Genomic DNA, 23,398 nt, shown 5'->3' on the forward strand with positions numbered 1-23,398 from the left:
ACATACTTCATAATGATGATTAATATAAATGACACCTCATAAATTGGCCAGGGCTGAGAAAGCGACATTAATACCCTTGCTATTGGAATAATGGGACACGACGCACAAAACTTTTTTCCTAGGCGTTTTTAATAAATAATGAGACAACAACTTATCAGAATGAACACCCTCGCCGCCTCGGTCTTTTCCTGTCTCTATCTTTGTAGTAGCACTCAAAACAAGACCTGGTCGAGTCTGTTGTTTGTTAGGTTATTAAAAGGCTGTCATCCTCCAGGCGAATTTAGGATGTCGTAAACTCGACAAATTGACACCAACTAAAAAAACAAGCTCGAGAAAGCTATTTCCTAACCGAAATGGGTGACTTCCTGGAAAAATATCTATGAAGTAAACATGTATGTTTTTCATCTCTAAATATCGATCTGTGTCGCAGCACCATTCGACTAATTGGCTTACGATTCGTAGTTTAAAATAGGTAGGGAATATTTTAAGTAATCTATGATTTAAATAATATATACAAGAAATTAGCACAATAAATGGAAGTGAAAGTGAACATCTTGGACGTTGATCATCTCAAATTACATGCATACGTGCCTAGACTTTGAACTTTCCATTTACAAAATTCCACACCATGCACCGAGTAGTACAGATAATTAATAAAATTCTCACGCATTAAATGGCCCATGATATGATTGTTGTTGCATAATATTCGTTACAAACGAGTAAAAGCCTGGAGTGTCCCAGAGTAAAAGTTCATTTCGCAACTTTCTCTCAAAAAAGGGGACACCAAACGAAGATACAAACACCATCATAAGCTTAGCTTGACACAGTTTCCATTAGCCCAAACATTTTAATCGTTTACGACTTCTGCCAGTCGCGATAAGCTTGTGACACCATCCGTTTAATTAAGTAGGACGTGTTGGTGTCGTCTTGTTGTCTATTTAAAGACAAACTAATTACCCATTAATGACAGGATTACGGAGAAAGGGCACAACATATTATCTTCCAACATGGTTCCCAGCTTTCCTCTTGGAGTAAAATGATAGCACTGATATTTAGCAGGAAACTGGGCCTATAAATATTACTTGAAGAGTAAGCCTTTCATTTGACAAGTGTTATTAAAGGTCTCGATGAGCTGAAAGTATTTAGTTGACGTAAGTTGGTAAAGATAGAAATTTAGTATGGGTAACGGGTGATCTTGACCCATTCACCTGATCCTGAGTTTGACTTTGGCAGTGAAAGTTGTCTAGTTTGCTGCCAAAGTCTGTGCTGTAATACTTATCAGGTCCATGATAAGTTTGAGGATTGATACCCGCTGGGCATGAATAGGATTGTGTAAGACGTCACGAAATTCCAAACTATGAATATCTGTACTGGATCATCTCATATTTGTGAGAAATTTCGCTTAGCGGAACAGGGAACACACCAACAATTTAAAAAAACATATCTGTAACAGAATGCAGTACTCAAAATTTTCTAAATCTGAAACATTTTAGAATTTTTTACGAATACAAATGATTTTGGAATAAATTACGATCGAGCCATAATTTATTTTTGTGTTGTAGTTGCACACCGACACTTGAATATTGAATTATCAGGAATATTTACGCATGTTTAGATATATTCTTTTTGTATGACGTAACTATAAAATAAATATTTTTCATAATTCAATACTAATCACGCGACATGTACATATTTGCTTGAGTGCATGTGTGGAGGACAAATGAGTAATCATAATTTGTGACCCCCACAATATGCAATCTTTAGTATACTGATATGACAATATGTATTTATCTACGTGCACATAAAATATCTCATCTCCGGTTGGGTAACTGATATGGGACCAGATGATAAGCCCATTTCTACAATTGGTAACAACATATCAACATATCAGTGTACATACGCTCTCTGCTCTTGGTGAAGGTTCTGTTTGATAGATTGACAAGATTGTAGTAGACAAATCGTGCAATTCAAAATTAATTATATTCCCCAGTTTTAAAAACTTCTGGTTAAATAAATAAAGCCTGAAATGGATAACTCTTTAGTGCACATTCCTGTCAGATCATTTCTCAACGCAATTTGCAAAGTCGTTATAGCCGACTTGGTATTAAATATTATTTATTATCATTTCGGCCTTAAAAATATTCACGTGAAACAGGTTTCTCCATATTATAGATTGCCTACCTTGCTAAATTTGGATGGGGTTTGTACTATGTACTAATTGGAATTCGGGATAAACTTCAACATAAGGAGTACGACGGGTCTAATCCGGGTAAAAATGTTCTTAACATAGAACTCAATAACTTGTCACCAAAGTCGTCAAAATCAGCACATTTGAATTATGGAATTTATTTTGAAATTATGTGAATTTATTTTGAAATTCTGGACGGCAAATTTCAAATTTCTAGTTGATTACTTAATCGAATGGCGGTGAGGTTGGTAAATTAAGGTAAACTAGTTTCAATGAATTCCATTTTTCTAAAGGCTTCTTAAACTTGTGATCTCCATCTTCAAAGTGGAGTGTATATTTTTTACAATTGGTAAAAGCTGTACAAATTAGTCGTCCAGAATTTTAAAAAGAATTCCCAGAGCCGGGAAATGATTAAAAATGTGCTGATTTTGATGATTTGGGCGACAAATCATCGAAACATACCGGCCATTAGATATAACGACAAATAACTAATTCTAAAATCTCAGATCCTTTACTCTCCTTCATTCTTGGGACCTCCGTTCTAATCGGCGTTCTGTTTCGTTACATATCAAACTATTTTTTGTACAAGGACTCTGCCTTCACACTTGAAACACAGACACAGCGCGTGGTAAATAATTCTAAAATCACATATTAAACTATGAAATTATACATATTTTTAGCCTCCCATGAATTTAAAATCAGAGACACTTCTTCTGCACTCGATGCTGCGCCACGTCTCGAACCTGGATAACCATCGCTTTTCTCAATATGGGCATTAGCATCATCATAGCCGCCGTGCTGGGCCAATTTTCACTGGGACCTGGGATTATATTCATCATTTGGGAAGTTGTCATCATCTTAGTGGTCGGATTTTTGAAAATCTTCGTGTACAGATATTTTATCAGTGTAGAAAATAGAAATTTGGTAAGGTCAGACTCTGTCGTGTCGTCTATTGCTTAGTTTAGTTAGAGTATTTATATTTTAATAAATTATACGTAATTGTAATTGTACAAATGACTAAGTTTATTATAGCGTGAATCCCTTTTATGTCAAGATTTTGTCTGTCTGTCTGTCTGTCCGTCCAGGTGTCTGTCAGCCGGATAACGGGAGAACGGATCGAGATAATCAAAATCAGCTTGCGATATCATACACATGACCCCAGGGATAAGATCTTATCAACTTTATGGGCGAATCGAACCACCCCCCCCCCTCCTCAAGGTCAGGGGGGTGGTCACACAATTTTTTGTTGAATTACTTGTTTCACCCCATTCTTACATTTCGTTCATGACTGTGTATTTCCCCTCAAAATTTCTTCTATGCCGAAGGATGGAGGAAGGAAGCAAGGAAGGAAGTCAACTTTCTCCTCCTTTGTTATCCAAAACTTTCTCCAACTTTCTCTCGGTCAACCGACCAAGGTTTCCATTCAGAGCAGAGCAGAATTGACTGTCGGAGGCAGCCGTGCTCAAAGCGTAAACTGTGACCACGACGATTCACAATTCTATTCAGTAAATCCTTTCTACACAATGAAATGAATGGACTTCTTGGCTGCATGCTCATCTCATTACGGAATAAACTTTATAATAGAGTTTGCTCATCAACTGGTAGAAATTGTACTGAATTCTGCTGCTGGTCCCGTTTTTGAAATTGAATTAAATTCAATTCGTAAACACAATTGAGTGACTCAAGTACGCACTTTACTGCCACCCACACAAACTCGACTCGTAGATATTTACGTAACAAAAGGATCATTGTCTTATCTTCGTATCAATTGTTTACGTTTTCAATCACGGCAGAAGAAACGATCGATTTGGTCAAGACAAGAGGGAAAAAAGGTACAAATCGCAAGTACAAGTTTCCCTGATTATGCTTGATTCGATTTGGGAGAGAAAGAAGGAAAAGAAAGTTGTTGTGTTTGTCTTGATGGTTAAAGTGTAAAGTTTTTTTTCACTTTTGTCTGTTATGTAATGTGCGTTGTTCTTTTTGAACATGTTTTGCGTGGAATTTGAAATAAGAAGACGGCTTTTCAATTGAAATTCAAATTGACATTCCGAACGAGAGGAGTAATTGACATTTCTACATAAACAAGAATGGAACAAGGCTTACAATCAGCGTGTAAAAGAGAGTCTTGCATAATTTTGTGTAGAGTTTTTTTTTCAACCTATTTCGCATTCTCACTGGGCAGATTTTCTCCTTTGTTTTATTGCATTTCTCATTTTGTTCTGCCTTTGTAGTAAGTAACTCAATCAAGTTGATGAACTTAACCTACTAACCTTTTACCATACTGGTCTTTGCAGGGAAGGAATTTCTAGTGTAACATAACCAAGGTTCATATTACAGATAGAGTCTCATTTTGAGAATCAACCGAGCATGAATAACACAATTATATTTCGGAGAGAGGTCAGGATTCTATGAGTTCGGTTTAGTTGTTGGGAGTGTAAAGTATAGATTCCATTCAATATACATAAGAATAAAGAGTCGCAAACGTAATGTAATAAAAGAGTGAAATCCATCCTGTCATTTCCGACAATTTTTTTTACAAAATCTCATTTCCAAGGGTGGGTGCGGGTATGTGAAGTCCCACAACACCCATCTTCGAATTTACCTCCTCCCCAAAAATTAGAAACTCGTTGGTGAAAGTTGCAATCCGTTCTAGCGTTATCGTGGATACAGACAGACAGACGGACGGACGAACAAGGCATTTCCATAAAATCGTTTCACCCTTAAGTACATAACTCAAAACACCACTTCTCCAATTTCATTAGCAATATCAATGTAGACAGATCTCTCTGCCTAGATTTTGTAAAGTGGCCACTTCGAATTTGAAACTGCATATTGAAAGTGCACTTGAAGACAAATGAGAATGGCGTGCTTTATCAAAAAGGAACAAGTGAAAATCATGTTTATTTCACAAGTGGACCACTTCGGTATTCTCAGGAAATGCAGGTATAATTTTAATGATAGAAAAATCAGTGTATTATTCTAAGATCGAAAATGACAGTAAATTGCTTATGTCGTTGTCTTCTATTATAGTATTGCCGAAGCGATAGGTATTTGTACTTGACTGGGCAAATCAAAGCTGCTTTTACGGGATGCATATAGAAATGGAGGGGAAGTGCAGTGCTCGATGTAGTCATCCATTAAAAAACAATGAACGAAAAAATTAAGGTCAGAGTAAAATACAGCAATTTATGTATCAAACCACAGAGTGAAAGTCCTTAGGCATATGCAGTACAACTCAATTGCTCATTAGTTTCTAACCCTTGGTTAAATTTATTTTCCTATTCTTATATTTTTATTCTTTTTACAAACCTACATTTAAAATATTTTATCGACATGTTTTCAATTCTCACCGATCGCAATCTTCATTACAAGTCAGTAAATTTATGCATATCGGCTGAAGAAGAATAGACACAAATGCCCCCCATATATTTTTGGTATTGATTTGGATTTTTAAGCTCAAATGTCTTATCTCCCTTGATCTTTTGAGCTTATAAACGCGGAACCCCGAAGGTAATTTGGTCAACGAAAGAAGAGAAAAAAACAACTAGGTCATGCCTGTGTGTTTTCAAAAATCCGAAGCGTTCTTCTAATGAAATCTTCTTTTTTTTCAGAATGTAGAGTTTTTAACCAACTAGGTTAAAAACTTTAAACTCTATTTCCAAAATATTATTTATAATTTATCAACAAAGTTCAAATTCGTCGTCAAATACTCACATTTTTTTTCCTTTACAATTTTCGCAGTTGAATTGAAATTTTGGAGTGTATATATTTCTTAAAACAAAATTGGCAACGACCTGGATCATGCAAATTTGCCAAACAACCTTGCATACATACATACGTCAGATAGAATACTTATACTCAAATCATCTACCCTGGTGTGTTTGAAAAAGAATTAGAAATCAACTATGTACGTAGGCCACTTTCAATATTTATTTTTGTATACATACAAAAAAACTCGAAATAAAAAGATGAAGACAGTCCCTAGATATGCCGGAGGGGATCAAATAGTCACTCCGCACGTAGCTAAAGGTCACACAAAAACTGGAACGAATAACGTAGGCGAAACTAAGCTCAAGTGAAAGCTCTCCATAACTCTTTACATATTGCGGAAAAAAACACGGTTCATGCTGATAACAGAACTCGTGGGGGGCAGAGTTGTGACAAAACTGACGAAATTCAAGATGGACATACATACAAATTGATACAATTTACAAAACTCGAAAACATTCCAACCTTCGTAAATAAGTATGTATCTCCCACGTAAAAGGTATTTGTTTACCGTGGCGAATTTGGTTTTCAGAATTTTTATACATACACACATTCTGGAAAGTTTTACTGTTGACGGAGCATCAGATTTCCAATTTTATCCATGTAGGTGGTAACATAATACGAACCTATTTATGTACGTACAAACACGGCAAAACACTATCTTCCTGGGATGATTACTCTTTTGGTGCCGTATAAATACCGGTGGTAACGAGGAATACTTACACACATCCTCACAACTAATCGTTTTATATGCTCATCTTCCCTTACGTAACTTTCTCCCAGTGAATGAATAAAACCCATAAAACCTGGCGGACGTAGCCAAATTATTTGGTAACATGTGAACATTGGCCGCGGACAGAGGGACAATGTCCCCACGGTTGTTCGATGTCCCCATCATCTCCTCATGTTATATAAACCCCGCCCTCCCCTATCCTACAATGTTAATGTCCACACGGCTTCCGCGGCCACTGCACGTGAGCAAATAAACCTCGTGGAGATCTCACTCACCGTCGAAAATAAGGAGGAGAAAGTAGCGACGGATTTGTACCCTAGATATTCCTCACTACATAAATATCATCTTCTGTAGTCATCACCATTACAAATAAAAGTAATCGTCAAATCCATTATGGAAGGTGGTGGTGGGGTTGTTTTATTGGTACTGTGAAGCCCTCATGGTGCAATAAACATGGGCTAAAAGACAAGACAACGTGGCCTAATAATCCTCTCGCACAGAAACGGTAATGATGCTTGCTTATTGGTTTCTTGTCTCATTTTCCTCGTTTTTTTGTGTCAAGCTCCACCAAATTGTAATCATTCTCACCTTTTTTTGTATATTGAGATAATTTTGTAAGAAAATTACAGTTCCAAGTAAGCTGTGATACAATTTTTAGCCCGAGTCAGGGCTTATGGAACCGTCATGTCCGTCCGTCTGTCTGTCTGTCTGTCTGTCCGGCACGATAGAGCCAAAACGGCTGAACCGATTGACTTGAAATTTTTACCATATGCATATTGGACAAAGTTAGGAAACGAGTTCGAAGATGGGCGAAATCGGTCCAGTGGTTGACCGGTGGGGGTCATCGGAGTGGGTGGGGTCTTATGCACCAAAATTTCAAAATTGTTGTAGAGAGCTGAAATTTGGTACAGAGGTTGCTAATGGCTCCTAATAGAAAAAAATAACTTCAGGTTGGAAAAATTTTCATCATGAGTGACCCTATGGGGTGACCCATACCGATTTTTCAAAACCATCATATCGAACTGAAATTTGGTGGAGAGGTTGCTTATGGGTCTTAATGAAAGAATATGATATGATATTGGTAAAATTTTTATCTGGAACGCCCCTATGGGGTGACCCATACCGATTTTTAGAAATTGCTTTAAAAAGATGAAATCCGGCACAATGATACTTAATGACTGCTAATTAAAGAATATGAAGTTAAAAGTGAACAAAGTGCAACCAGACCAAAGTGACCAGAGTGCAATCAGTATGGGGTGACCCATACTGATTTTTAAAAATCGTTATATCGAGCTGAAATTTGATTTGGAGGCTGAATAGCACATACATACAGCTTAGAACTTCAGGTTGTTAAAGAAGCCACTGGTCATGGTGGTCAAGGCACATGATTTGTAACTAATTCAAAAATTTGGTACCAAATAATAGAAACTATCTAACAAACTTTTAACCATCCACAACACGGAAGTTGGTGATATTATGTCGGTCAGTTCGGAAAAGAATTTAGAAGCGGGCTCTGACTTATTGAGTCAGGGACTATGTCCCTGACTCGGGCTATATGGAGTCTGCACTGTAGGTTTTTGTTTGGGAAATTATTAAATGTATGTTATGCACGCACGCGTTTATGTATGGTTCAGACGTGGGGTTGTAATTATATTTATTGCAAGGTTTCGTATCCGATTTAAAAAATAATTGGGATTAATATATAAATTTGGCAGTGTGAAAAGATCGCCAGCGTGCCCCTAGTTGTATGAATAACATTAATCATTATTTGAATTTCTAACGATACTTAATCACATTTTAAGTTTTAAATAATACTTATTTAATTGCACTTTTTCTCCAAAAAAATCATCAGAGTTTATGTCCAGTTACTCATTGTAGTACGTACAATGAGAGTCGAAGGACGTGTCCCTTGAGTACAAGTCGACGAACTCTTTCTTCCTGACTGCTTTCACTTTGCTGTAAACGGGAGATAAATTTATCCACGTTTCTGACTTGATTTACACCTATTGGCTGTGACAGGTTGGTGTGGGGAAAATTGAAACTGAGGTTCCAACCGAATAAATTCACGGTGGCCGAGTTCATAAAGAAGAAGGAGTAGGAAGTCCCTGTGCACCTACTTTCACTCTTGAATTCCGCCCCCGTCTATATATTTTAAGCGTGGAAGGAAAGTAATGGTTTATGAAATTCAATTAAAGAATTGTGATATTTTTGGGTTGAAAGGAAGGACTAAATATATTTAAATGTTTTTTTGTGCCCATATTTATAACCAATGTGTTAACAATTTCTGTTATATTTAAGGTAGGATTCGATAACCCATCGATAAATACGTCAAAATTAGCACATTTTTATAATCATTTGTCGGCTCTGGGAATTTATTTTAAAATTCTGGACAACAAATTTGAGCTGCAAAATTTAAAAAAAATATACACTCCAAATTTTGACAGTTTTTGAAGGATGAGATCATAAGCTTAAGAAACCTTCAGAAAATTTGGGAAACATTAGCCGGGTGTATATATAATTTATGCCAAAATAGTCGCATCCAATCCTATCTTTTGTTACAAACATATCAGAAATATTTACCAAATAAAATTTCTTAACGTAAATTTTGTGGATTTAAAGATTCTCCAAAAGCGACTATAAATTTGAAACGACTTTATTAATCCTGTCATTTCAACTTTTATCAAAATTGCAGTTTCCCCAACTTTCATATGGAGTAAGTTGAAAAATTGCACTTTTATATTGGCCAGATCGCACTGCAGTCCAACCATTGAACGGTTATTGGCTACATGAAAAAAATACTTTTCAGACGTTTATGGATGGTTCTCAACTCAGCAAAATTTTGCAAAAGTGAAACTTTTGTGAGAAATTCGTCGATTTTCATGCGAGGCATCATTCCCCGAAAAAGGAAGGAAGTACTCTGTCCGTGCTGGTCGAGAATCAGAATAGTAATCGCACGTTTGCCCATATTTATGGTGAAAGTTGCTGAATGACTTTCGTCTGCATTGTACCTTTGATAATACATAATGATGTGAGGTAGATCCACCCCACAATCGATGTCAAAGTGATATGAAAGCGAAAATGAAATATTAGTAAGTTTCGTTGGTTTATGTGCATGAAAAAAGTAGAAAAATATGGCGTTAATTATTACCCTTGAATGACATACTTTTTCCCCTTCCAAAAAAATTGCAGCCATTGCAAAAAATTGCAACCATTGCAAAAAATTGCTCACATCCATGAAAAAAGAAAAAAATATGGCGTTAATTACTTAATGATTACCCTACAAACTTTTTCATAAATTATTGCAAAAAAATTACCACATGCATCCATGAAAAAGAAGAATATTCTGGCGTTAATTACCCATTAGCTGCAATTTTGCATAAATTATTGCAAAAAAATTGACCACGTTCATGAAAAATGGAAAAATATGGCATTAATTATTACCCTACAAACTTTTTCATAAACTCTTGTAAAAAATTGACCCACGAAAGTCTCACAAGTCAAGTTGAAGGTTGATGTCCAGACAGTTCCGACTTTTTCCCCCGTGTGTCTACAAACTTTCACAAAATCTTCATAACTCGTAAGCAATCGAACAATAAAAATCGTAATAGGAAATGATTTAATATGAAAGGCCTATATTTTTCTCTGGCAAAAAACCTCCCTCCATTGCGAAATCAGAGATCGATTTCTCACGACAATTTCACGGTTGGAAGACACACATTTGCGTTTTCAGTATCTCTACATTGAGCTAAAAGGAAGAGAGATCAGTCCCCAGATTTGCACGGGATTCGGGATTCGTATAATAATTTTACCATATCGGACAAGATTATCTAATGGTTTCCTTTCCCATTATGTTATGCGATGGGTTCTTCACCTTTATGGGATAAATTTAGTTGGAAATCGAGATGCTGCTGACGTCGTGGTTCAAAGTTAAGGCTGAAAAGACACCTTTCTCTTTTCTCTTCTGTCAAAAGCTCTGTTTCGCTCCTTATATAAGCATTGCACACTACTGTTCCATTTTCAATATTTTGCATCAATGTTCGGTTTAAAGATTCAATTTAGTTAAATTGAATCTTCTGAAACCGAGGTATATCTGCTGATGCATACTGACATGATTCTGCTGATTCTGAATCAGTGACCGCGGAAGCGTGGGACAGAGGGACAGTGTCCCCACGGTTATTCGATGTCTCCATCATCTGCCCATGTTAAATAAACCCCTCCCTTCCCTATCCTACAATGTTAATGCCCCCACATGTCCCCACCATTTCCGCGGCCACTGTTCTAAGGGTTATAATACTATAACTACATCCGGCATTTGTGAGGTGACCCACGAAAAAGTTTATCTTTGTTGTTAAAATAACGACCAGGGTGATAAAAGGGGATCAAATGAAGTGACGAGGTGAAGGAAAAGGTGTAATTCGTGTAGTTTATTTTTTTATTTTGCAAAGCTCTTCGGTTGATGATTCCTCGATTTTAATTGTACAATCTGTTTTAAAATTGCGCAACTTATGTTTCCTTTAAAATTCCATTTCGGCATTGAAGAGGTTCAAAATAAATAAAATATTTACAAAAATCGAGTGGAAATGACTTTTGCCGTGGTACAAAACTCTTTTTATGCCTCATTTCGCGTCCCCGCTATGCTTTAGTGATCACAAATTATGCGTGAACACAGAATCCATAATGCAGAGGAATACATACAACAAACCTGCAGTCGCAGTAAACAGTTGTTTCTCCAACCTAAATTCAGAGAGGATATGAAATGAGCTTATCGTATGTGGGGATCAAATTGGCTCCTTTCTGTCACCACAAGCACAGAGAATGTCCATTTGTAGAAGTGTGGCTTTCACAATTTGAGATAATGACGAGGTAACATGCACACATTTTTGTAAAGAAGAAAATCAAACCCCATTTCAAAATTTTTTGAAAATAATATTTTCATTTTTATGATAATGATTTTGATTCTTATTTTTCAAATTTTGAGTAGTCACCGTTTATGGTGTGAAGGAGCCCCTCATTATTTTTGGAGACAACAGGAAACAGTAAAAACCACACTGAAAGAAAGATGCTCACTCCACATGATTAAATCGGCTTTCACCACTTTCCCTTCACCCAACTCGAAAATGTGGCTACAACTTTTCCATTGGGTTTATATTGATTGGATTAAACTCTGGTTTCAAATTCGAAACAAAATCATTAAATAAATTAGCAGCGATAAATTTCAAGTAAGTAAGCGAGCGAGACGAATATGCTTCGGGTGAATTGGTGGGGTGTAAAATAAGGAGATTTTACTACTGTTGACTGTTTTGGTCCCAGGCAATTTACCTGCATGGAATAAAACTGTAGAGAGATTTTGATATGAGAAAATGACGCAATCTGCTACTCCAATCCGCGTATTGCGATTATTTTTATTGGTTTTTGGTACAAATGGCGAAAACTATGGAGGATTTCGATCCATTTCGTAGGTCTGTTACTACTGTGCACCATTTGCTCCATATCGTAAAAATTAGTTAATCCCTTTTAGTTTCTGGATCGATTTTTGCCATCTCGAAATATTGGTTGGAGAAAATATGTAACGTGGTTCGTCCACGTGCTTGGCTCGTGGAGCGATCGGGTTAGAGAACGTCTGGGGACAAGCCTCAGATGGATAAAATGACACTTTGTGTAGGTCAAAGACTCTCATTATTCATGTTTTTGGTGTTTCCATCAGCACGAGTCGACTTGTTTCATGGAGATTGCACTCCCTCCCTGTTCGACGTCAAGTGTTGTCTTTCACGTAGTGATAAATTGTCACTTTCGACGTTCGCATACTTAGAAAAAGGATGCCAATACGGAAAAGTGGACCAGTTTTTGGAAGAATAATAGGCCTAGTGTTGTTCTTTCTTACAAAGATGAGGTGATGCATAGTTGGGTATGCATACATTGCATACAGGGAAAAATCGTTCAAGTATGTAAATCAGTTAGGTTTTCGAAAACTAAAAAAAGTCAGGGATCGTAATGAAATTTTGATGAAATGACTGAAAATTATAACAAATTAGAATTTGTTCCTTGCGGACTACGACCTAAAAAGTTGACCCATTTCTGAGACAGTTAAGAAAAACACGTCAAAAATGTTGCCCCCCATTGTTCGTCTCATCTAAGCTTTCCTTTTCTAGGTTTCGTTTATCCCCACATGCAACTGTGCACTCCTTGTCAAATTATTGCTGAAATTTAGCTCACAAAATTTATAAAAAATAAAAAAGATGAATTGGCACGTGTACGCGTGTAGGATGATGTGTTGACATGAATTTGTCTCCAGCCAACCTACGTACAGATTGAATTGGTGAAATTAAAAATATTTAGGTTAGTAGGAAACTTAAAACGAAACTCATTCGTTAAATCTACCGTAAGAAATTATAATAAGGGCTTTTTGAGGCCATCGTTTACATAATTTCACATTCGCCAAAATCCACCCCCTTCCCAATTACAAGAAAATTGTGAAAGTTTGAAGTTTTCCTACACATATGTATACCAAAATTGTCTTACGTGACGTATATACATAAGTAAATACATAGGTTTAATTTGTAACATTATTGTCCAAGCAGTACCTACGCCTGCCTGGGTCACAGACTTATCTTGGCCCGTGTTTGCGCCATCTGCGAGAACAAAAACCCCATAAAAATGATAAATATGTGAAACCAGTATCACTCCTATCTATACATATTTCTAAAGATTCAATATAGAAAGAAATCCAATAGCCATAAAAATGACGGAATTTGATATTATTTGGATAGTACCTACCTGGGAACACGTCCATATGAATGAGTATTCTGCATCCGTATGTCATTTATCCAACCCTGAGTAACTCAATATCGTGGGATAAGTATGCAACTTGAGGAAAGGACGAGTATGTAAACCTGACCTGACTCGCGTCAAATATTTCCCCAGTAAAATAAATATTTGTTCAAACAGCGGATGGATGGAACACGGTGATTACTGTGAAACACTGTGAATGAGGGGGTTAGTCAGGTCTACTGTTTCATATGCAGGATGTGGACAGCAAGTGCATCAAAATAATCCCTTAATTTAACCAACACCGTCGCATTATTTGGGATCTAGTGCTAGTTTTCTGAGCAAAATATGTACAGGAGGATCGAGTTGTGGAGTTGGTTATTTATCGCCATCAAACCTTTCACTTGAGACCAAGCAGCATGACTGACGATGAAGGCTAATAAGTTGAGCTGGGTCATGACTTTCTCCATCCGACCGACTAATTAGACCGAGACCGACGACGTGGTTTTGGGGTTTTGATCACCATTCCGACAGAAGTTACTAATTCGGTTGACACGAATTTGACACCGTAACCTTAGGCAGTCCGTTCCTGTAGCTAATTACGAACAGAGAGAATTGTTAATGTAAAAAATAACGAAGATAATTAGCTTCGTGAATTAAGTTTGCAATTATTCGTCTTAAATAATTAAATAAGGAATATTCTGATTTTATGAATTTTGTATTTGTTGAGAAATCTAAATTAATGTGAGATGAATTCGAAATAAGTGCATCCATACGTCTTAAAGTAAAAAAAAACAGCTCCACTTTCACCAATTTGCAACATCTCATGCCATTTATGGCGAAAGTTTGTTTGTAAAAAAGGAGAAAAAATCTTCCGGATTTTTGTGTCAATGCCAATTCTCCGCTTTTTTTGGCTCATGTCAAACCAAAAAAAGTGCTCTCAACTACACATATCGACCACCACACATGACTTTCAAACGAAATCCGACAATCCAAGTGGTTTGTGAAATAGATAATTTGCAAACACGGGTTTCCCCATCTCACGTAAAACTTTTACCTAAATATTTCGTCATTACATGACACGATCTGCGTCACTGGGGCATCATTTTTGCTTAGCTGATACACTTTTAGTACCCAACCCACACAAATTTAACCCTAAACTAGTCCTTGAAATAGCATAAATCCCTCATCGGGACTTCATCCCATCTTTCTTTATACTTTCACCATCAAAGAGAGAGAAACCCGCACGTGTCGGTTTGGATGGATTAAAACGGAATGAAATTAATCAAGCTAAGAATGGAGAAGAACTGCGTAAAACAAGGTCAGTCGTGATGTGTACGTAGACCGATCTAAATCCAGATCTCTCCTGCACCTATTTATTTATGTGGCTCACTATCTAAATTAAGCCGGCGTATTCAATTTACTCCTCTTTTCAATAGGGGGATCAGTGTCTAACAGTGGCCGCGGAACGGAGGGACCATGTCCCCACGGTTGTTCGATGTCCGCATCATCTCCCCACGTTATACAAACCCCTCCCTCCCTATCGCACAATGTTAATGCCCCCACAGCTTCCGCGGCCACTGGTGTCTAATCGAAACCCGGAATTACGTCAACATTCCAAAAGGCAGAACAACAATCTCGTAATTAATGTTGCCAAAAAACCCACCCAATTTAAAGTGACATGGACACAGACGCGGAGTAAATAAAGTATAAAAAAATATGGGAGGAGAAGAACCTTCGGAGAGAAAGTTGGGATGGGAAGTTGAGATTTATTTGGGCAAAATCCTCCCTTGACTGCAGCTTAAGTGGAGGCAAGAAGAAAAGGGAGCTACATTACTTAATGATTAATTAGGCCCCATTCTTCATGGAGTGAGAATGAGGAGTAAATAAGCAAAAGGGAGGATTTGGAAGGAGGCGGATTAAGAAAGGGGTTCAGTCAAAAGATACAAATATATAATTAAGTAGGAGCTTATTTATGGTGGTGATTATGCAATCGTTGATATTTTAAGACGGGGTATTAACTCGTGATGAAAAAATTGTGTTATGGAATTCTTTGACCAATTAAGACTTCCTATTTTCGGATTCCTTTCGGGATTCGGATTCACTTTTCTGTTTATTTACTTACTATGATTTCTGATTACGGAGTATGTATTTACACTCTTAAACATGCAGGATTAAAATAATACCAAGCGGTATTCATATATAACTCAACTAAAGTGGTATTAATAAGTAATACCATGTGGTAATAGCTCGGTATAAAATTTTTACCATATCCGTAGCAAAATTTTACGAACCGGTATAATTTTAATACTAAGCGGTAGCAAATTAAATACCGAGAAATCAAGAACTACGTGACTACATATTTGTATACCAGACTTACAAAGGTATACTAATTTTTGCTATGAAATGATTTCAAAAAAATAGTTTATGATGTTTTTAACTTTTTCATAACTTTAAAGCCCTTAACCCGTTAGGGACCAACTACACATATTTGTGTAGTTTCTTGCTTTCCCTTGGGGACCAAGTACACAAATATGTGTACTTTTTTGCTTTCCGTTAAGGACCAAGTACACACATTTGTGTACTATTTTGTAGTTACGTTGGGGACCAACTACACATATTTGTGTAGTTTTTTTCTTTCCGTAGAGGACCAAGTACACATATTTGTGTACTATTTCCCCGTTACGTTGGGGACCAACTACACACATTTGTGTACTGCGGAAAAATTTTCAAGACCAAATACACACATGCATACAAGTCAAAATTTTATTTTACAAAATTTTAACACGAACCATTTATTTATGCACATTACCAAAAACTATATATCTGCAAAAACTACAACTGTAGTTCGCTGCAATGCATTGTAAGACTAATTTTAAATTGTTCACGCTCAGAAATAAGCGTATTTTGGAGTTTTCCAGAATAGACATGTTTTCGCCCGTGGCGGAATTTAAAATAAACTTAATTTTTAAAGAAGCAAAAAACGATAATTTTTTGAAAATTAAAAGTTTTTTTTAAATTGATTTTTTATCCCGAGTCAGGGCTTATGTACCCGTCATGTCCGTCTGTCTGTCCGTCTGTTTGTCTGTCTGGTTTGCGATAACTGCCGTCTAATAATCCTATCGACTTGAAATTTTGCACACATATAGTATGGGTCAAATGAGGAGTTGAGTTCGAAGATGGGTGAAATAGGTCAAGTGGTTGACCGGTGGGGGTCATCGGAGTGGGTGGGGTATTACGCACCAAAATTTCAAAATTGTGTTAGAAAGCTGAAATTTGGCATAGAGGTTGCTAATGGTTTATAATGAAGGAATACAAAGTAAAATTTCAAAAATTTTCGTCTGGAGGGACCCGAGGGGGTGACCCATACCGATTTTTAAAATTCATCAAATCGAGCTGAAGTTTGGTAGAAAAGTTGGTAATAGAAGAATATTAATTAAAATAGGAACAATTTTCCCATAGAGAGACCCTATTGGGTAACCCATACTTTTTTTGTAATCTTCGGAACCTGAAATTTGTTACACAGGATGGTAATTGTTACTAATAGAAGAATATGAATTTAATTTGGAAAAATCAAATTTAATTTTTTAATTTATTGATATGCATTTGCGATAAAATTTCATGCAAAAAGTCGGATTGAGTGATAAGCACAACTTGGCCTGACTCAAGTAAGGGCAACTGTAGGTTTTATATTTTCAGGGTAGTAATTCTGAGCAAAAATTGTGTTTAATTTTTGAAATCGGATTAAAATTCGAAAGGTTACAGCGTTTTAAAAATCCTGACTTTGGCGGATTTTTTAAATTCCACCACGGGCGAAAACATGTCCATTTTAGAAAACGAAAAAATACGGGTCCGCTTATTTCTGAGCATGAACTAACTAACTCCGGTCAAGATCAGTGAAAACCACTTGGACCTTGCTAAACTATAAAAATGTATGAATCAATAACTTAATATTATTGTAATGAACTGCAGATAATTTTTACTAATATGCATAAATAAATGCTTAATGTTAAATAAAATCATCAAAAGTTGCCGAAATAAATTCGGTCCTTTATGGTTTGCACACCCACTGTGAAATCGGTGACGTAACTACGCTTACTTTAAAATCATTTTGGTGACGTAGCTACACTATTGGTAAAATTAAATTGGTTATGTAGCAACAACTAACTGATAAAATTCTGGTCCCCAAAGGAAAGCAAATTTCAATTATTTCGGTCACAAAGGGGTTAACAAAAAATTTGAATTTAAGCATTTTTGTTCATTACAATTAAGATTACAACTTCGTCGTTTACAAAAAGTTCATTTCCTGCATAAAATCATCCCCACGCTTGAAATAGTCATTAGGATTCTATATACGATTCCCACCCCACAACTGCGTGGGACGTCTTGATGAGTTTTTTGTTTACCTCGTCATGCCTCTTTTTTCCTACGTATTGATGGCTATGGATCGCTTTCATTTCATCGTTTCGCTTCTCCTTAATGTGGAAAGTTTTCGGAAAATGTTGACTTCTACGAGTCAGATTGGAAACCACGAAATTGGAAAGACGTGCCACTCACTTACACGCAGGAAAGTAGGGACCTACATAAACCTCTTATCGCGGGACGACTTCTTGCATAATATGCGTTCTTATGTACATAACCAGCCTTTTGTGAAATTTCCTGAATATCAAAGTGATTCTGAAGTGTTTTACGTAACGGAGAAGACAGGAATTTTTGCGAGTTTGCCTTTTTGAGAGGGAGCTCGAGACGAGACGACACGCGGCTCGTGTATTGTGACTCTTTGGGACATAACAAATACACGTAATGATTGAGTGACAGCAGACGACTCTTGGTTTGGTTGGTGAAAGCATGGTAAACATCCGTCCTGAAAAAGCAGAGCAGCCACATGACCAGACCACGACGCCGACCAAGAATATAATTATCTATCCGTAGCGTGGACTAATAATAATCGTGCCAACTTTTCGATCTCAAGTGGCCTTGCAAGTGACAACTGGACAAGATTCTGCTCCCGGCAGACGTACATTTCTACTAGGGTTGAATAGATGACGATTGGACTTTACCCCAAAATTTTGGTAGTTGAAGGACCAAAAAGGTCGGTGAAAGTTTGGCTAGAAAGTGAAGATTTGTGATCGTATCGTATCGTATCCCATGAAATGATCGTGATGAAATTTGTAGCAGGATGCATTAGTGCATGATAATCAAGTTTCGGTGTAAATTGGATATTTTCTAAATGAATTTGGGAAATGCAATTATGTATGTGCGACGCTTTAAATCAACTTACCTTACGTAACTCCACCTCGTAAATGCATACACAAATCGTGCCTTAAATGCAGGGGCCGCGGAAGCTTGAGGGGACAAAAGAGGGACAATGTCCCCACGGTTGTTCGATGTCCGCATCATCTCCCCATCTTATATAAACCCCTCCCTCCCCTTTCCTTCAATGTCAATGTCCCCCGATGTCCCCACGGCTTCCGCGGCCACTGCTTATATGACGTAAATATTTCATTTAATAATAGATACATAATTCAGTCCCCCGGCATTAAAGATCCGATAAATAAGTAATCTGAATTTATTCATATTTCATAACAACAATCTCATCTCATAATATGTATCATTCGCTCAGAAATAACTTCATACCGCTGCTTTACTTACTTATCACTTGCTTACATAATACGTACGAATATCCATTTACTGACAGGTACACCGTTAAGCAATACATAAATCACACTTTTGACATGATAACTTTCACACAGGTTTCGTAACGAATCACGAGAGAAGAAGAGTATAGGGAGTTAAATATAAAGTATTGTTCAAAGCAAATACTGAAGTAAGAGTTGTCAACTATTTTGAGTATTTATATTAATTAATGAAGCTCATCATCACTCGGTGAGATTTTGTGGTGGAAAATCACTTTTCTCGCTTAATTTCTAACTCACAGAAAAGCAAACAAGAAGGACAAACTAACTACGTAGACATCACAGGATTGGAATGTAAGTATGTAAATGATGAGACTTTTTGGTTAATTTTGTGGGTAAAAGACTAGTCAATTAAAATTTTGTGTGTTTGTCAGTCTCAATCCGCTTTGTTAAATTCTAAAGGGTTTACTTTAGTGATTTCTCAAACTAACGTAGAATTCGGTCGAGATGATAAAATAGGTCACACTTGATTAGTCACAATTTCATACTTTCTCTCCAACGTGGGACTGTCTCCACTTCCGTTTCCACCACCACCACCACTTTCCTCCACGACGGAAAGGATCTTGGCCAATTTCGCTGCCCGGGAAGGATTCATCGTCATCGAAATGTTTGTCATTCTAGTGCTGTTTCCTAAATTTGAACTTTCTCCAATACTCAAATCTTTCACGGTGACTCCACCACTGCTTTTGGACGCTGCGAGAGTGATGGCATCAACGACCACGTAATTGTTGAGGGATGATGATGGTGATGACGACGTATTGATTTTTTGGCACAATGTCGTCGTCTTCCCCACTTGCAAATTTTCATCCTCCTTTTTTTGCGGCGGATCGGAATTTGAAAGAAGATTAGCATGGACCTCTGCCCTACCTGAAGTGCAACTAATTCCGTCCGACGAGATTACTGGTCCTCCAGACTTGATCCGCTGGTCGACAATGGGTGGCGAAGAAATCGTACAAGTCGCATTGCTCAGAAAATAGTTGGTGTCCGCGGTGGCTAACGAAGTGGAGAAAAGTGTTGGCCTTGGAGAAGGTGTTTCTTCCCGGGATGGAGGTAAATCTGCTGGACGAATGTCGTTGTAACTTTCTCTGGGAATTTTACCAGTTTTATTACTCCCACTACTGCTACTGCTACTTGTCTGAGGTGGGGAAGCAGTCGGGGTGTTGGTGCTGATACAAATTGTGGGAGGAGGTGGTTGCTGATTAGTGATGGACGGAGAAGGGACGATTGCTTCCAGGTTTTCCTCGAAGGATGGCGCCTTTCGGAGGAGGGGAGACTTGGGACCTTTTGAAATTACGGGGGGAGTATGCCTTAGGAGAAGTGGCATCGCCCTGTGGTCGAGGGAAAGTTGGCGCCGCAGACCTTTCGTGGTGGGACGCCCGTTTAAGAGTTGATGAGCGATCTGGAGTGTAAATAAGAGATAGTAAATAAGTAAAATAACCCATTTTCGACGACCCAGTTAGGACTTGAAACAGTGGCTTTTGTGTCTCCTGGGAGGCATGCCAAACTTTATTATATAATTGGACATTGTGCAAAATAAAATTTGCGCACCGATGCCCCCTTTCATTACGTTTTAAGGGTTGCGTCACAATGCAAATAAGTTACTACGACTTATGTAGATACGAACGACAACAAAATTTTGGACGGTGTACATTGAAACTTTTCAATCTGCGTGTTAAGAGTGAGATAAATGTAGACTTTCTCCTATAGCTGAGAATAACCCTTTCCCCAACTTATCCACCAATGAATTTACAACGACGGACGTTGGTCGTATCATAAAATAAAATGAAATTCTGAAATGACCAAACTTAATGAAAAGCGAAAATTCGTATATACCTGTTCGGCCGGAGAAAGTGACCGCATCGTTTCACCACCACCACCACTCATGGCAAAGCTTGACGGTGACTTTGGAGGGGCCAAGTGATGCGGGGAGGAGGCGGATGACATGCCCGTTTTACAGCTGAAACTGCCACTCCTCTCTCTCTGCAGTTTTACTACGGAGGAAGATGACGATGAAGAATTCTGGTTCGTCGTGGTCGTTACCGTCGTGGTCTTATTACTATTCACCATCATCTCGGTCGTCGTGTCATCCGGCCATACTCCGGTTCGCCCATACTTTATGGCTCTCTCGTCCAGGCTGTAATTCAAAAGAGGATTTTATTGACCTCTCTCTCTTCCTTAAAATGTGGGACTGCAGTGGCCGCGGAAGCTGTGGGGATATCTTAACATTGTGGGATAGGGGAGGGCGGGGTTTATATAACATGGGGAGATGATGGGGACATCGAACAACCGTGGGAACATTGTTCCGCGGCCACTGTGTGGGAGCACTTTGCAACAAAAGATGATGTGGTTTGGACATGATGAAAAGTTTGACGAATCGTATGTTCCGTTCGCTCAAAAAGGGAAGGTATTCATGAATTATTTATTTGTTTGTTTGTGGCCACACAGGGAACGGAAGGGCTTTTTGAGGTTTCAATCAACCAGATATTTACTATGCGGCTAAAATGTCTGCTTTTATTGGGATGAATGGAGACGAAATAAAAGTAAAAGTTTCGACTTACCGGTGACATTCACTGTTTTACGAGGAGCAGTAAACAATTAATTAGTTGAGGATAGTCATCAAGATAATAATGATGAGATGGAAGGAGAGGTGACAGGAGGACTTACTTTAATCCTGGAGGCGTGGGTAGCGCTTTGTCGAATCCTTCCTTTCCCAAAAGCCAATACGTTTGCATGGGACCCTTGCCCTTGATGTCAGTCATTCCTCTGCGGAAATTTAAGCCAAGTCATGAATACGGAAGAAATTATGGGAGAGAAATCTCAAAGAATGGGAAGAACAGTGTTCGTTTGTTGCGGGTTTGATACATAACGCATGAAATGCGGGGTGCAAGAAACTGGGAGAAAGTGCAAGAAATATGCGCGATTTAGCGACGCGCCGTATGAACAATGACGGCGCGAAGTAGATTCTTGCGCCTTGTATTTCTTGTAGGGCAAAATATCCACAAGAAACCACTTTCTTGTGGATATTTCTTGCATGTGCTTAATTACCAGTGTTTCATTTTTGCGGGTTTGCTACATTTATAACACTGTAAGGCAAGACACGCATGAAATGCGAGGTGCAAGAAACTGCAAGAAATATGCGCCATCTTGCCACGTGCTGTATGAAACATGGCGGCGGGGCGTAGTTTCTTGTGCCTTGCATTTCTTACAGGTCATAATATCTACCACTTTCTCCCCGTCATTTCTCCCAGCTTCTTACTTCCCCCCAAACCCTGTAACCACCACAATTTCCACCCTGCAAACTACCCGAGAGGGGATAATGAAACCCATAATATTTTGCCTGTGAAGATAATCCTACTCAACATACCGTAGCGTAGAGCGTGGAATGAAATGCATGACAATGAGCAAACGAGTCAGATTGCGAAATTAAGGAGGGAAGAAATGTGGGTCCAATTAAATGAAAATTCGTCCTAGATTTACTCGCACTTTGAAAATCCAAGAGAGATGGAGAGAGAAAGAGGAAGGAGAAATTATTATGAAATGGAACACACATTATTAGACGACGACGAAGGCGACGACGACGGATTAAGAATCACACCGAGTTTTCTCTTCGTTTAGTGCGCAGAGAAGAAGACTCGGACTGACAATTCCCTGAGTGATGATGGAACCAACCAACTACTATTTAAAGTGCTCGAATTTCTCTTAAAATAGTTTTAACTTTCTTTTACTGGGAAACTTTCAAATGTTTTTTCTTTACTTCTTTCACTCTCCCCACTTTCACCAACCAACTATTATTATTTTATGAAGAGGAGAATCACTACGATTTGAAGGGAAAACATGATAAAAACTGTAAAAATAAGAGTTTTCTTTTCGTCTTACCTTGACTCGACCATGTATCCACCAGCCTCGTCTAATTTGGCTTTAGTTTCCGAAGAAATGTGGATTCTCCACGGGGCACCTGCAAGTTTTTATTTACCCGTTGCAGAATTATTTTTATTTTGAAAGACTGCACATTTGTTTGATGTATATTCAGTACCGGTGGATTCCATCCTTGAAGCCGTGTTGACCGTGTCGCCGAATAAACAATATCTTGGCTGGAAATTTATTCAATATAAGTAATCATTATGTCCATGTAACTAAAAATGGAGGTGTCCCAACGTAAGCCCTCCGATTTTGAGCAAACTAGTGTCAATCGATCGCAAACTTAATTAATATGAAATTTGCAAAAGTGACCATCTCGAAATTCTCAGG

At 37.9% G+C, this 23,398-nt stretch overlaps 2 protein-coding genes across 3 annotated transcripts in view; one reads left to right on the forward strand and one right to left on the reverse strand.

Annotated features, from left to right (window-relative positions):
* Nucleotides 1-1,881: 1,881 nt before the first annotated feature.
* On the forward strand, nucleotides 1,882-3,198 carry LOC110852714. Its single transcript, XM_035854167.1, has 4 exons — nucleotides 1,882-2,101; nucleotides 2,173-2,269; nucleotides 2,695-2,816; nucleotides 2,891-3,198. The coding sequence occupies exons 1-4, from the start codon at nucleotides 2,027-2,029 to the stop codon at nucleotides 3,146-3,148; spliced, it is 552 nt and encodes a 183-aa protein (XP_035710060.1). The 5' UTR covers nucleotides 1,882-2,026; the 3' UTR covers nucleotides 3,149-3,198.
* Nucleotides 3,199-18,993: 15,795 nt separating this feature from the next.
* LOC110852715 overlaps nucleotides 18,994-23,398 on the reverse strand; it is a 34,573-nt gene continuing 30,168 nt past the window's right edge. For both annotated transcript variants that reach the window (XM_035853862.1, XM_035853861.1), the window contains exons 25-30: nucleotides 23,184-23,241; nucleotides 23,027-23,105; nucleotides 21,815-21,913; nucleotides 21,709-21,720; nucleotides 20,984-21,284; nucleotides 18,994-20,549 (exon numbers count right to left, since the gene is read on the reverse strand). In XM_035853862.1, the coding sequence (XP_035709755.1) occupies nucleotides 19,611-20,549; nucleotides 20,984-21,284; nucleotides 21,709-21,720; nucleotides 21,815-21,913; nucleotides 23,027-23,105; nucleotides 23,184-23,241 (1,488 nt within the window). In that variant the 3' untranslated portion in view covers nucleotides 18,994-19,610. The remainder of the gene's footprint in view (nucleotides 20,550-20,983; nucleotides 21,285-21,708; nucleotides 21,721-21,814; nucleotides 21,914-23,026; nucleotides 23,106-23,183; nucleotides 23,242-23,398) is intronic.

This window comes from Folsomia candida, unplaced genomic scaffold (genome assembly GCF_002217175.1).
Source record: "Folsomia candida strain VU population unplaced genomic scaffold, ASM221717v1 Fcan01_Sc007, whole genome shotgun sequence".
Classification (NCBI taxonomy): domain Eukaryota; kingdom Metazoa; phylum Arthropoda; class Collembola; order Entomobryomorpha; family Isotomidae; genus Folsomia; species Folsomia candida.